Source organism: Ciconia boyciana, chromosome 14 (genome assembly GCF_034638445.1).
Source record: "Ciconia boyciana chromosome 14, ASM3463844v1, whole genome shotgun sequence".
Taxonomy (NCBI): Eukaryota; Metazoa; Chordata; class Aves; order Ciconiiformes; family Ciconiidae; genus Ciconia; species Ciconia boyciana.
The window spans coordinates 5,643,751-5,659,714 of record NC_132947.1 but is presented as its reverse complement, the minus strand read 5'-3'; the positions used below and the strand labels follow the sequence as shown (position 1 = coordinate 5,659,714).

Genomic DNA, 15,964 nt, shown 5'->3' with positions numbered 1-15,964 from the left:
TCCTGTTTTCCCTACAGCTTTTCACAAATTTTAGGGAGGTTTGTTGAACCGGACCTAAACACTTTTAACATTCTTGAAGTATTTTCCCTCCTGGTTACTGCTTTCTACCCTACCACAGGGCACCATTAGAAGAAGCTGGTGGATAATACCCACAGTGGATGAGTTTAGCATTTCATATGTAGCACGTGTCTACTCTCCACCATTCTTTTCTTTTCCAACACATTTTAAGAGAGATCTTTAAAGTTATAAGCAAATTACCTTCAGGGGTATAAAGAAAAAAATTCTACCATTGTGTCAGTGTATTTCACTGAATGATACAATTTAATGCAGTGTACAAAATGCCTACATTTAGAAGACAGCTGATTCTGTTTATAGGTTCCTACACGAATAATGATACAGGATACGAAGAGATTGAAATGCTACTTCATTTTCTTCTGTTTCATCTCTTCCTGTTTTCTGAAGGTTGTTACTGTGACACCAATGTAAAAAAAAAGAAAAAACCAACTTCCTACTTCTAATCTGTTTCAAGTCTTTGTCCTCGTTTCTTTCTGCTTGCTTCAAGTATTGACAGAAATGAGACTTCTTTTGGTGAAATGCCTGGCTCAATAAAAGGTACGTAAGCTAAAATTATTTACAGACTAAAGAGGATTCCACGTCTGTATGCTCTCTGGTATTGTATTTAAGGTAGGGATCACCAAAAACTTTTGAAAAAGGCAAAGACTCTAGTATAATATAGTATATTATGTATGTTCAGAATGTTGAAAAGCTGCTTCTGTGTGGTTACAAAAATAAACTAACTCTATCATGTCTACAGATTACATCTGTAGACCAAGCCAGGGGATTGAGCACTGCATCTGCTTAGAGACTATGATGCTCCTCTCAATGGTGTGTCAAAAAATTATATGTAAGTGCAGGAAATAAGTAGTTACATGCTTATTTAATGATTTTATTAATAATGATGGGCAGTTGACAGTGCATTTACATGTGCCATGCAGAAGACAAAAATCTTTTGGTTGTATAAGACAAGATTATTATAACAGTGCTGATAAAATGAAGCACATTTTATAAAATATATTTAGAATTAAGGAAAAAATTATATAGAAAAGGGGAACACATTGGGTTCAAAATGAGTTTTTTATACCACCCCTCCTTATTAAAATACTTTATACTTATTCTTATATACAGAATAAGACAGTTTCTGCTACACTGATTTGTCATCTGAAACTACTCCATTTTTTGACGTTTCAGTGTTCCACAGACCTACCTATGGTGTGTACCTGAAAGTATAATTCAAACTAGGGACAAAATAGTTGTATTTAAGTAGTTTTGATAGCTTAAGAAACTAATTTAGAAAATTTTGGACAGGCCAAATCCTGCTTTTAGTTTTATTTATTGGAAAATTTTCCTTATCTAATTAGGATCAAGTTGTTACACTAGTCATTTGATGCTACAAGTTACAAATTGAGCTCAGAACATCAGGTAGATGCTCAGTAACAGAGCCTGGGGGATAATCAACAAAGGAAGTTTTTCTGCTTTAGAATTAGCTTGAGATAAGCTATTTTTGTCAAGGTACAAATAAATATAGTGGGTTTTTTGTACATAAACGAGAGATGTGAAAAGTATGATCATATTTGCCACTGTAGAACACAAGCCACAGAAGTTTCACTTAGGAAGAAAGTATCTTTTGTTTGCTGTGAAAAGCAGCAAACTACCACAGCTGGTAGAAATGTACTATTAAACTCTTAAAAGTAATGAGATTGTGTATCACCATTTAGTTTAATTGCTTAGCATTAGTTAAAACTTTCCTTTACATTTTCTGTAATCATTTAAGTATTTTCTTTGTAGAACATGAGAGAGCACTGAAATGCTTCTCAGAATTACACTGTATTTTGGGCCCCAGAAACTTAAGAGAATAAGCAAAATTACACAGAGAATCTGGTACTTTGGAACTACAGGATTCATATGAAAACCACCTGTCCACCGCAAGTCCTACTAACTTACAGGCTGGCCTTGAAGGGCCCATCAGCTACGCATGCGCACGAGGATATTCAAAGAGAGAACGTAGTTTGTGACCCTGGAGCAGGCTTATTGGAGTGGAAATGCAAATTCCGCATTCCCACACTTCTCTCCAGGGGAGGGTGGGGAGCATAGATACTATGACTTGTTTCGTCTGATGTAGTACTTGTTGGATGTTCTAGCTACATTGTATTCAGACTTCACTTTTCTTCTTTGAGTCTTGTCTCTGCAGCATATTTTTTTCCCCTCAACTTTTCTTTATTTTCACATCTTTGGAAAAACTACTGCATGCTTAGTTTATGAGTACCATTGGCTCATGTCTTATCACTTGCTGCTGTTTTTATTGTATGCTGTGTTTAAATTGCTGGAAATAAAGGTGACTGTATAGTTTAAGAACCATCTTAAATGGACTTGAAATGTCTATAACCTCACTTTGCAAGTTAGAGAAATCCACTTTTATCCCATAGTGTTAACCTCACTGCAGAATATGGATAATAATTCCTTTAACAAGCCATATTCTTTTAACATTCTTTTATCAATATAATCAATACCTCTATTACAAAGGGACTTAAGTGATTGGTCCATGTAGAAATCTCTGAAGTGGACAAGAGAAGTCCATGCTTGATAACTGAGTTTGATTTATAAAATTCATGAGAAAGGAGAAAAGGCAAAATCTAACACATTGCTCTGCGCAGATCAGTTCATTTTACAGGTTGTTTTCTGGGATTTTTATTACACTGAAATCTTTGGGTGAAGACAAAGAATCCCATCGGGCACTGATACCTTTCCCACAAGTGGTCTAACCCTGAACCCACTGCAGTTGGTAGCAACTCAGTTGCTTCAGTGGCTCATCAGCAGTTTTGTTGATGCATGTAGTGCATGCAGAGAAGCTAATGGCCTTGCTCGTGACCAGAAGGAAAGTCAGAGAACACATCCCAGGGATTGCATTGCTGTTTTTAACTCCACTTTTCCAATTCTTGCAATAAGCAAAGCAGATCAGAGAGAAACTGGAAGAAGCCTTGGCTGCGGAACATAAGTTGCCAGCCAGCAACAGAACTTCCAGAAGTGGTGCAGAGTGAGGAGCGCAGAGTAGTAGGTACCAGGTTCTTGGCACATTAGTTTTCTGTTGCTCAAGGAGACAAGTATTTACAGTTGCATTGTGAGCTACATATAGGGATGAAATAACCAGTGGGATTAAAGGCAATATCCTAATATGCAAAACCTTTTCCTTTGCAGAAGCCTGATAACCAAGAGGGTTGCTTTATCTTTCAGTTTCAATGGTGCATACATTTAATATGAAAACTACCTGAATTCCTAGTCTATTTATTGAGATGCTAATTACATCTATTACTGAGCACATAACTCACTGACCTTAACCTGTTCCATTTGATCATTAATAGAAAGTTATTTCCCCATGTTTTCATGTGACGTGAGCGAGACGCTATCATTTTCAGTTGTGAAGAAACAGAACTTCTCTTGGACCTCCATCCAACTTTGTATCAACTTACCAGCTTTATTACCTGCTCTTACAGTAACTGAGGAATACTCAAAAACAATGACATCAAGTTTTCCATTTCTCCTTTATGTGACTTATTTGCAAAATTCTCAGTAACTACATGCAACAGAGATTTTGCTTTGAGTAACAGTAACAGTGTGTGTCTCATATGGACCCAGTCCAAATTTAAAACAACATTTTTGAGTAATTTTTTTTACTGTTTCCCAGTAATGATTACCTATTAAAATGATCCAAGGAAGGTACAGGAAGGTACACCACTACAGATTATGCAGTAAGGCAGCAAATTGCAGATTTCACATTTTATGTTATGTTATGTATATAACATAACACTGATTATGTTATTTCAAATGGGGTTTTTATGACTGTTTGCACAAGAACAGCCTATTATTCATAACAGCCAATGGATACAGAGCTGTGAGTATAGCTGAATAAGAATTGGAATAAACACTCACAGATCACCTTCTAATTTCACCCAAACTGTAATTACAAGAGGTTATGCTGATGCCTCTATCAGCTCTTCCAAAAATTAATTTTCAACTAGCTTATTTTGATAGTTTCCTAGTTTGTTTCTAAGAAAGAAAAAAGACAAGACAAATTTTTCTTAAAATAAGTAGTCTGGACCAGTACCAACCCTGAATATATTTGGACAGATTTCATATGAATAGGTTCACTTTTTCCAAAAACTGTGTCCACAAAATGTTTTCACCTGGCATTGAAAGCATCTAAAAATAAGCAGTATACCATAATATTGCCTTTAATTAGACAAAATTAATTTGGGCTACACAAAAGACAGCTTTAATTTATCCCACTATTTTCCCATGATACCATCTTTTCTACTTTGTACATATTTATGTAAATCTCACTTATAAAACAGGACATCAGTTTCATTTTGTTCGCATATTTTCATTTTGCATCACTTGTTGCAATGTGTTTAGCCTTAGCTCACTTAAACTGGGTAAACACAGATAATATGCAGCCATGTTTAATCTCCTGTGTTTGGAACAGGTTGCCCAAAGAAGCTGTGCAGTTTTTATCCTCAGAGGTTTTCGAAGCCAGACTGGATAACACCCTGAACAACCTCATCTGACCCCAGTGCTAACTCTGCTTTGAGCAGGTGTTTGGACTAGAGACCTCCTGAGGCCCCTGCTAACCTTAATTGTTCTGTGTTTCTATATTAACATTTATTAATGTAAATTCTTAAATTACAAAACATGGTACTAATATGTAATGGGAATATTGTTCCAGAAAATTAAAATTGTATTATTTCTGGGGTGCTGAGAGCCTCCTTTTGCAAATCTGATACTCAGATTTGTTTTTAATACTTTGGGTACTTATTGTAGGTTTTAAGTGCAATGTTCAATGTTCTTTACACTGTACCAAACTTTAATTCCTAGCTAAGAAATGAAAGATGAATCAATTGGAAAATGAAGTAATTATTGTCTGTATAATGCCTGTATATAAGATTTGTGATATTCTTAATTGCTGACTTTCCCAGTCCAGCAGTTGAAAGTGCTTATTTGGCTATCTGAAAATTCCTACTTGTTTTGTTTCCCCTCCCTTGCAGATACATGAGCATATGGCAGATAACCTTTGAAATGGAGGCACAGAAGCAGTCTGGTTTTACAGTTGCACTAGCAGATCGACCAGTGCCAACCTCTTCTCTTCAGCCTGCACAGGGTTCTTCAGATCTCAGCCAAGGCAGCGTGATTCCTCAACAGGAACAAGCACCAGCTCAGCCTGTGTATCTAAAAGCCCTTACCATACCACTCTATCAGCCCGTCCAGGCAGGATGCTTTCAGCCAAACAGTCACTTAGTGACTGGCAGGAGCTGTGTGAATCTAGACAGCAGTAACATACCTCTAATCCTGAACCCACTTGTTCCTCCAGAAGGCACGGATCAGCCTCAGTCAGTTTTTCAGAAACAACTTGGGCAAACTCTAACATTGAACATAGTGAGCACTTTACCAGTTTTATCGTCACCAAATTCTTGTGTAAATGCATCTATTGGAAGCCCAGGAAAATCAAAAAAAGCTGGGAAATATATCTGCAAACACTGTGGACGAGATTGTTTGAAGCCAAGTGTCCTTGAGAAACATATTCGCTCTCACACAGGAGAGAGGCCCTTTCCATGCACCACTTGTGGTATTGCATTTAAAACTCAAAGCAATTTGTATAAACACAGAAGAACTCAAACACATGTCAACAATACCAGACTGCCCTCAGACTCGGACAACAGTGGCATATTGGAGCAACACGAGAAATCAACAGAGAGCATCACGTCACACCAAGGCAGCAAACCACTTAGTAGCACCTGTGAAGACAAGGGGATACAGATGAAACAAATGAGTTCAGAGACCAGTGCTGTAACAGACACTAAGAAACTTCTTAATGACCTTTCACTGCCGGCAACAAGCAATTCATCGTTTGCTTCAGAAAATCAAGAAACAACGAATCAGTCCTTTAGTTCAAAGGCTAATCAGGGGGGTCCTGAAAGAGAACCTCAAAGTTTATCATCTGCAGGAGCTTTGCCAAATGGTCAGTGCCAGAGAAAGAAGATACAGGAGCAAAGAACTCCAACCTCCAATAAGCATATTCAGTTGCAAAGGCAGCAAGCAACCTCTTCAGAGAAACAGTGGGATTACAAGCCATTGGACTGCAAGCTAAAGAAGTGTGAGAGCACTGACTCAGGGTATCTGTCACGCTCTGATAGTACCGAACAACAGATGGCATCTTCCAGCCCGTTGCATAGTCTCTATGAACGCAGCACAGAAGCGGAAAATGAAACTGCCTTCAGCAGCTTAAGGTGTACCTCCGGAAGCAGTGCAAAGCTAGATGCAGCTGAGAAAGCTACAGCCTTGATGCTAGAGAAAAAGAGGCTGGAAGAACACATTTCGAAACTTATTTCGCATAACAAAAGTGTGGTGGATGATACCCAGTTAGACAACGTTAGGCCCAGAAAAACTGTCCTTTCTAAACAGGGAAGCATCGACCTGCCAATGCCTTATACATACAAAGACTCTTTCCATTTTGACATCAGAACTTGCGATGTAAATAGGAAAAAGAATCTTTCCCTTTGTTCAGCAAAATCTACCTTTGCGCCCCTAGAAAAATGCAAGCCAATGTTTTTCCATTCAGTCCCCACCCAGTTCTCCACAACGATAGACACTGTGCCTGTTACACGCAGCAACTCCTTGCCGTTTGTGGAGGGCACAAGAATAGTACATGACAAAGCAGGTTGCTCAAAACCACTTTCTCTTACTAAGCAGTCTGTAAATACAGGCACCGCTAGTTTGCTGCCTAGCAACAATCTTGCTGCAAATTCAGTGGATTTTCCTAATAGCCATCCCCGAGCTCTAGTCAGACAAACAGCAGTGGATGATTTGCCACTAAGTAATGTGGTTGATCATCCTCCTCCCTCAGAGGAGTTGCAAGGGAGTAAAAAGCTTGGGGCTGGAGAAGTAATTAGTGCTAAAAATAAGAAACACAATCAAAGGAAGTTAAAGATGTTCTCTCAAGAAAAATGGCAAATGTATGGAGATGAAACGTTTAAGAAAATCTACCAAAAAATGAAAAGCAGTCAAAATGCCAAGAAAATTAAACAAAGGGGGAATAAGATTGCAGATATTACAAGCTTCACTCCTGATTCAAAGGAATCAGCCAGCAGTACTGAAATTACTGAGGAAAGAGGTGGCAGGAGCTCTGGAAGTGACAGTCTTTCCTCCCTTGTGACACCAGGTTTAAACACTAGTAAATCAGAAACCCGTACTAATGGTAATCATATTCTACAGAATGTGTCCTCCGAGGAAACTGCAGACAGTGTAACCTACGTAATGGAGACATCACATTCAGTAGACGCTAGTGCACATACCGTAATGAGCAAAACTTCCCAAGAGCTCAGTGGCACTGACACAGATAAATACACAGGTGGCAACAGCACATTACTGGCTCCAAGCAGTTCTGAGCTCAGGCTTCACACTACTCAGTGTCAGCTGAGCACTAGCAGAAGGAACGATGACTGCTTGCCAGTACAGAGTGGCAAATGGGAAAAACCAAGCCCTGGGAAAGAATCCAGTACATTTGAATCAGATTGTAAAAGCACTTCAAGCAATTATGGAAACCATAGCAGGAATAAGGAACCTGGCCAGCATGCCCTGACGCCCCCGTGGGTCCATTGCAATAATAACAGAGAAGCTGCAGGGAAATCCCAGAATTTACCATCAGAAAGAAAAAAGCTGAAATTTGAAGCGGAGAAGACACAAAACATTATTTCAAAGTCCTGCTCTAGGCCCAGTAGTGAAAACAACGCAGTAAATGAAGCAGAGAGAGTCTGTTGCACTAGCACTCAGTGTCTTTCCACAGCACCAGTGACATTCTCCAGTAAAGCAGAGGAGCAAAAATTAAGCACAGGAATTAATGAATCCACTGGAGGTACTGAGAATGTGGAGTATATGAAAACAATCAAACTCCCCTCAAAAGCTCTTAATTACAGTGATGTTAACCTTCTTGCACAGTCAGCAGGTATGTCAAAAGCTTCATTTGTGGGATCTTTAGGACCTGGATTAAGGGGAAGTGATTGCAATTCTTTTGCCTTGCACAATGCAACAGATAAAGATGTCAAAACATGTCTTGTGAAAACAGGAGCAAAAGTACCACTTTTCAATGACAGTGCTGTTGACGTGTCTTCTAAAATTCAGCATCTGCAATCTGGTCATTTAACTCCAGTCCCACAACAAAATGCCTTTTCTCCAAAATATATCCTTAAACTGCCGCGAGACAAGAGAGCCTCAGATTTGTCTCTTTTGCTTAGACCAGAACAGGAGATTACACCTTGCACGTCTGTGACAGACACCTCACCCAACCCCCCCTGCTCTTCCGACAGCGGATCACTCAGTTCTCATTCTAATGATCTGGTTTGGTCCCCTTTAAAATTCGAAGTGAGACAAAAGGCCAGCAAAGGAGAGCTACGATGGAACCTACATGCAAACTGGAAAACTCCAGTATTTTGTTCACCAGTCAATTCCGAAACAACAGATATCTTAACCACAGCAGATAACACCTTTTATAACCAAAACTTCAGGCAGCAGGATATTATAAGAGATGCTTGGAAAAACAAACAGAACAAAAATAAATTAAATTATCAAAGGCAAACAGAAGACAAGTGGGTGAGCATAACTACTTCCTCTACACAGACCCCAAAGAAGAAAATATGCTTTACTTCTCTGTATACAAGTGGTTTCTTCATATCAGCTGACATCAAAGAAGAGAGGAAAGTTTTACATCATCTTTGCTCAGGCAGTGACTCTCTGATAATGACATCAGCTTCTAGCAATGGCGCAGAGCCAACCATCATGGGACAGGACAGAGGGGGGAGTCCATGCATTCTTAAGGACATTTCATCAACACTGCAGGGTACGCAGCCGTCTCAGAGCTCAGCAGACAACCCCACTTACTTCTGCCATTCTTCTGGCACTTTTTATTGCCACACTCTCACCGCTCACTGTAAAGAATTCCCAGCGCTGCCCCACAATAATCTGATTTGCTACTCTGGAAGTTTAACAGTATCAAGCATGAAGAGCACCTTCCCATCACTAAACGCTGAACCTCGATTAACCTGGTGTTGTTTAACAAGAAGCCTTCCTCTGCCTGCTGAGCAGAAGGGGAATGCAGACTCTGCTTATTCCTCCATGCACACCTGTGTCAAGGAATCTAGCAATGAACGCACACTGTCAAAATACGATATTTCTATTTTCAAAATGAAAAATATTAGCAAGACTGTGGCATATGGCTTAACAAACAGGAGTTTAAAAACATTGGTTTCATCCTTTTCTAAAGGACAACAGATGCAGGAGGTAATATTAATAATCCTATTTCCTTTCTCAAGAGGTTGTAATTGGCTGAACCCCCCATTAGAAAAATAAAAGAATTATCAAAAGTATATTTATGGACATTTACAGGCATTTATCGATACAGAACTTACAATTTATGTTTTTATAACATAAGTTACATATTCATTTGATGCATGAAAAATACATACTTCTGTGTGAATATTTAAGTTTCTTTCACTTGGGAATTTCAGTAGGAATGCTGTCTAGTGAGAAGAGTGTATTTCTATTTCTTGATTTTTCCCCTTATGAGTGTATTTTATATTCTTCTGTAACAGCACATCTATTCCACTCTTTTCATTTTAAATGAATATTTGAATTAGAGTAGGACTTACGTAGACCATTAATGTCAAGACTTTATTATACTTGGAGATACTTGGAGTCAAAGACAGACTGTGTACTAGATCTCTCATAATTTAGATACACTGAAATGTCCACAAACCCAAATTGCATTTATACCCTGTAAAGTGTTTAAGGCTTGAAAGCTTTTCTTTTTTAGGTAAGTGAAGATAGACTAGTCTATCTGTACAGATCCCAGAACAGCTCTGTAAAACTAAGCTTACTTTTTATATAGGAAGAAGAATATGAAAGAACATACACGTATGAAAGAAGATCCACAAAAGCAGTGAGTCGTTTTAATTTTATTTTATCAAAGTAGATGGACAAAGTGATTAGAAAAAACTAACAGATAAATTCTAGGAAAAATTCAGAGTTGTGCTATTTAACTACTATGCTATTCAGCGCTACTTAAAAAGAGCGTAGATTTCCAATCTCTCAGTTAATGTAATTCACAATTTTCACGTACTTCATTTTTTTCCAATATTCTCAACAGTTAAGCTCAGCAGCTCCTGGTGGTGCTTTCAAAAATATTTCAGAGCAAAAGAAGAAAACAGTAGTTTGCAAAAAGGAAAAACTCTCAACAAATAAACTCAAGAGGAGCCACAAACAGAAAAAGATTAAAGTCACCCCAAAATGGTAAGGAATATGGTTTTCAGTTTCCCTAGATACAGACATAATTTTGCTAAAATGGGTGTAAAAAGTCCACAGAAAATAAAGTGTCATCCCCAAAGTTCAACCTTGTCAAAATCAGGGCAAAAAATAAATCTCTCAGAAAGAGCTATTCCCACATTGCAGCAGTTCCATAAAGGTAAACCATAAAAAATATCAATATGCTGTCTACTATCAGGAACAGACTTTTCTAAGCAAAGCAGACATCTACCAAAGAAAGATGATGACTGGTCAGTTGACCCTCACTATGCTTTAGAAATTATTCTTATCTGTCAAAATTGTCAGTGTTTACTTTTGTTTGATACTTCAGTTTTTAATCCTGTTACAGCTAAAAGCAGTGTGCAGGACCCTTTTGTCCTCAGAAGATCTATATCTTGAATGTGTATTCACAAGAGAATGCAGAAGAATAAATGTCAAGTTCTAACTCAAACTAACAAAACCATCTATAGTTTAAAGGATCATTTGGTTTAAATAAAAAGCAGGAAGAATTTGAGTATAAAACTATCAAAGGCACATTGTATCAATCAGCACAGTTTCTCCATATTTAATGGGAGTTCATATAAGTGGAAGATTTAGCCTCTAATCTTTCAACAGTGTGGGGTAGCAGAATGTCTGATGAATTGCTTCAATAAGAAACACATATTGTGTGCCTACATCCCTCTTATTTTATTTCATGACCAAAATCAGACAGAGTGACTCCCTTGTGGATAAATCCGTGTCAGTAACTTAATCACCATGTCTAGTTTGGCAAACTGCAATTTTGAAGGATCATAAGAACAAAAATAGAAGACTCAGGTCTATGTTATCCAGTCTAGTGACATTCTTCTGGAACTTTTTTCTGGTTTGGTTTTTGGGTGGTTTCTTGTTTTGTTTTGTTTTTTCTGCTGGTCTCAGAATTTATTTATTTGGCTATATCAAAGAGGTACAGGGACTCAATTAAGTACAGGGTCCTGAAAGCTCAGGTCATACATATTAGTAGCTAACTGGCCAAGCTATTAATCATTAAATGTAATATATTTTTCGAAGACACCAAACACCTGAAAAGCATGTCCTTTAGATTTACTTATTACTGTGTGTATAGTGCCTGATTCTATCGATATAGGAATGGGACCTTCCAATGCACTTTAGTTTCAATCATTAAGAGTTACTGAAAGATCTAGCTAGGGTAGAAAACAAAGCAGAATTGGATTATTCAGCATGAGTTTTCTAAGTAACTGAAATACTTACGTTGTTCATCAGTGATGATGAATAGGTAGCACATAAGAAGTGAAATGAAAAGTAAAAAAGCCAACAACTATGCAGTCTCAGGTGATTCCTCTGCCATTCAAGTCTTTATGAAGTATGTTGTTTCAAAATTCCAGATATAGGAAAAAGGATCTGTTATTCCTGAATGCTTTTCTCTTAGCAAAACAAGGATTTACAGAATCCTACTGAGGAAAAATGTAATAAAATAATTGTAGGTCTCTTGCCTAAAATCCTGATTTTTTTTTTTTTTTGAGTCTACATAAACGAACATCTCCTTCACAGCAGTAAATTGCTGTTGGACTTAAATTTACCTGATGATGTGGTATTATTTTACTCTGGCTGCTTTTAAATAGCACATATTTGTTTACCTTTTCAATGCCATTGGCAATGCAGGTACAGAGGAAGGCATGTACATGGATATGCTCAACTGAAAATTAACCGACTAAGCAAGCGGCACTGTTTTCCAAATAGAACACCGGATACTTTGAAAAAGGGCTCTTTGTCACAACCTTGTAAATTTAATAAGAAGTGCCATTCTCCTCAATCAAAGGTACAAGGTAAGTATTTTGAATATTTTTTAATGTATTGAATGCTTATTTTTTAAGAGAATGAACATTAGCAGTATCTCTGATATGCACCTGTTCCACATGGAACTGCAAAACCACTTTTGTCCTTCAGTATGTTCTGCGAGTAAAAATACAAACATTTCACACATTTTCAGAACTGAACGCACAATGATTTTCATACACATATTTACATATGTGAATTTGATAATTAGGAGGGCATTTTAAAAAGAAATAACTCAAAATAACCTTCCACTAGAAGCCTAAACAGTTTTAAGATGGACCTCTACCAGTTTCTGAAACAAGCCTGTATGTTTGCAGTGTGAAATGAGTTTGGTGTGTTGACTTGCTTTCTGTGTTTCAATGACTACACCCCCCCCGCCTTTAATTAGCGGTATTAATGCAAATGATGTTTATGCCACAATTATCTTTGAAGCAGGGACAATACCTTGTGTTTGTTCATAGCAGATATGAACAGCTATTACTTTGCAGGACAGTAAAGGCCAATAAAAAAACCCCCAAACCAAACACATATACAGTAAATGAGAAAATGTATCAGGCCTAGAATAAAAATTTACAGAAAATAGTAAAAATATAGAAGTTTTTACCATTGTGATGTGATGAGAAATTTAGTAAGTTCTAGCATGTGGGGGAATAAAAATCAAAGTAAAAGTTTCTTCAACCTCTTTTCAATAGAAAATTACCTACACCAGCAAAATGACACATCTTGTTCCACCTCAGACAAGCCACTTTGCAGAAGGAAAAAAGAAGGAAAGAATAACTCAGGAATATTTTCCCATACTGAAAATCTAAACCATGTTAAACAAAAAGACAAAATGGATAAAAAAGTAGGTATTGTACCTTAATTCATATATGACTGTTTATTAAAAGAAAAAAAGATATTGGTAATTAAAACCTGAATTATATTCAGCTGCTTTAAAGTTCAAGTTGAGACCATTTTGTATCACAGATTTTGTTTAAAAATGTGTTCAAAGTATTTTTGGGGTTAAAATACTATGAAAAGTTACTAATGTTAGAATCAGCTTTTTTAAAAGAACAATTAGACTTTTATCAATTGAAAAGGGTATTTCTCATGCTTGCTGTCGGAGGATCGATTAGCACTGATGTCAGAGGTGCCAGTAGATGTAGCACAGAGTATGCTGAGACAGAGACAGCGAGCTTGAAACTAGAGAAGTGGGGAGGGTAGTAATGGCCACATAGCAGTGGGAGGAACGTGTATCCAGCGGCACAACTGAACTTCTTTAGCCCTTTGTGGAAGCCAGCACTGCTGTGGTGCATTAGCTAGAAGGGGCCTTAGAGACATCTGCTCGTGCTGCAAACAACGCTGTTGTATGCAGTGTCAGCACAGCTTCTGGGAGTATTCCATGGTTATCCTAATTCTTATACTTTTCCCTAGACTTCTGCTGGCCACACTTGAAGACAAAAGCTACTGAGCCAGACTGCTGTTATGTAGCATGAGCACTCGTTCTTCATGTAGCATAAGCAGTATCATATTCAGGAACCTAATCCTTAAAATGTTTTTTACTAAGTAATTTTATTTCCTACACATATCTCACCACCTCAGACATTGTGGTGTTTCTTACAGACTCATCACAAACCTTTCCCCTTACATTGCACAAACATCGTTGCAATATGTATATTAAAATATCTTAATGAAAAGAACGTCATCCTAGACAGTACGTAAGAATGCAGCTTGAAACCCCTAACCCCTATCATCCATAAATTATTAGCATGATCTGTCACCTAACCAAGAAGAAAAACACCTGAGGAAAAAAATACATCCTCTACTACACCTCCCACACACACTGGGAGAAAAAAGAGTTTTCTCATCAAAAGAGGGATGAGTAACTTGGTCTGCAGTAAGGAAAAAAAAAAGAGTGCAAATATAACCACAGTTGCATAAATAAAGGTTGACATTATGCTTAATTACTCAGTTCATATGAGTTATAGCAGAGGTAAATGTTTTCTACTGATATAGTCAACTTAGTTATCATTGCACTTTTATAAAGGATGGAATTGCTCTGGATTGAAAATTTTAAATGTAAATTTCTCCCCCCCCCCAATTTCTACAGGACATTTCTGGGCAAATCAGGGAACACACGAGAACAAACTTCTCTTTTCAGAATATTACAGCTCCTCTGGAAATACCTATGACAGCTCATTCCTTTTCATCCAAAGTCAATACAGCCATGCAGCAAGTCAGCAGTGATGTGGAAATCTGCTGTTCAGTGACACCACCACTTGTGCTTCAGCAGTCAGTCCCAGGGGAGTCGCAGCCAAACGTTCAGAGTGACTCAATGGCATCTTCTTGTTGGTCTTGCCCTTCTGATCTTACAAATACAGGTACAGGTGACCAACTTGACAGGACAAACTCAGAGACAACCGGTACTCTTTCCTTACATCTAGAAGCAAGCCAGGAAAACATACTAAATGTAGAGTCAGAGAGTCAAAGATTTGGAACATTAGACGCGGTGATCCAGGCCTCAGGAAGGGAGAAATCTCCAAATGAAGAAAACACATATTCATCTCCAAAAGAAAACTCAACTCCCAGTTCCCAGCCTGGATGTTCATGCTTATTCAAATCAAAAGCAGAGTCTCTTCCTGAGTCAGTCACAAGGGCTAAATTACCCAATATAGCATATACAGAGCGGGCAAACTTTTCTCAAAAAATCCTTGACCTTCACGGAAGTGCAGACAAGAATGGAACCCATCTGCAGTCAGCCAGCTACGGAAGGCCACACGAAACAGCTACTACTACCTTTAAAAAGTCCCCAATTACTCTCAGGTCCCCTGAGTTCAAGACTTACTCTGCAACACCTTCCAAGACATACAAAAAGAGAGGTTTAGAGATGATGAGGAAGCAAACCAGAGTTGAGTATGATGACACTAGCAGTGATGATGAAGATAGGCTTGTTATAGAAATATAGCAAATAGGCTGCTAACAAGATGCTTGTATGATGGCCCATCACGGAAGGAAATACCACGGATGTTTGATCTGTATTTCTGAAGCACCTTAAAATCAGAAAAGCCATTCCTCTGTGCAATAGACAGCATTCTCTTCTGAAGAGTCCCTTCTTTCAAGGGCTCAAGCTTTTTAAAAAAAGCTTATCTGAAGCAAAGAGGGAGCTGGCATCACACATTTAAATGCAAGAGGTAAACCTGTGTTTCTGAGGGGTTTCCAGCATTGTTAACATTCTTACCAGTCTTCTATTTTTCCCACAAGTGCTAGCTGCCAGTGGTTGTATTATTAAAAAGCTGCAGTGTATTTATTTACTACTAACAATACTATAGCGGCAGTATACATGAGCTAACCTCAATATATGAGCTAAGATTTCCTGGAAGGGTATGGATGTATTCTCTTCTATATACTCCTCTCGTCTTGTAGTCACTGCCATCTGTACTGGGAGGGATACACTGGCATTAAGGGGAAGATCTGTTCCCTAAGTATCCGTGATATTGGAAGAGTCTGGAAAAATGCTGGTCTTTTTCCATGTTGCACAAATGTCAATGCTTCTTTGTGACAAATGACACAAGCATGCTTTGCTTTGTGTTTTGTGCCTTTTATGCCAAGATCTACTCAAATATTCTTGATTTCTAGTTGGAGAATATGGGTGTTAGCTATTGATATTTCCTTGTGGTAAAATTTCTGACAAGGATTTTCTCATTATATTCATCACATTGTGCTCCAACCGATGTAATCTGGAATGTTTCAT

General features: G+C 38.0%; 1 protein-coding gene across 1 annotated transcript; it reads left to right on the top strand.

Annotated features, from left to right (window-relative positions):
- The first annotated feature begins 531 nt into the window (after positions 1–531).
- On the top strand, positions 532–15,178 carry ZNF831 (zinc finger protein 831). Its single transcript, XM_072879439.1, has 6 exons — positions 532–612; positions 5,097–9,381; positions 10,247–10,389; positions 12,061–12,224; positions 12,927–13,078; positions 14,324–15,178. Exons 2-6 carry the CDS (start codon positions 5,101–5,103, stop codon positions 15,176–15,178), a joined length of 5,595 nt encoding a protein of 1,864 aa, XP_072735540.1. The 5' UTR covers positions 532–612; positions 5,097–5,100.
- Positions 15,179–15,964: the final 786 nt, after the last annotated feature.

Coding starts and splice junctions, on each gene's coding strand:
- ZNF831 (XM_072879439.1), top strand. CDS start 5,101: ATGAGCATATGGCAGATAACCTTTGAAATGGAGGCACAGAAGCAGTCT. Junction 12,225..12,926: donor TCCTCAATCAAAGGTACAAG/GTAAGTATTTTG, acceptor TCTTTTCAATAG/AAAATTACCTACACCAGCAA. Junction 13,079..14,323: donor AAGACAAAATGGATAAAAAA/GTAGGTATTGTA, acceptor CAATTTCTACAG/GACATTTCTGGGCAAATCAG.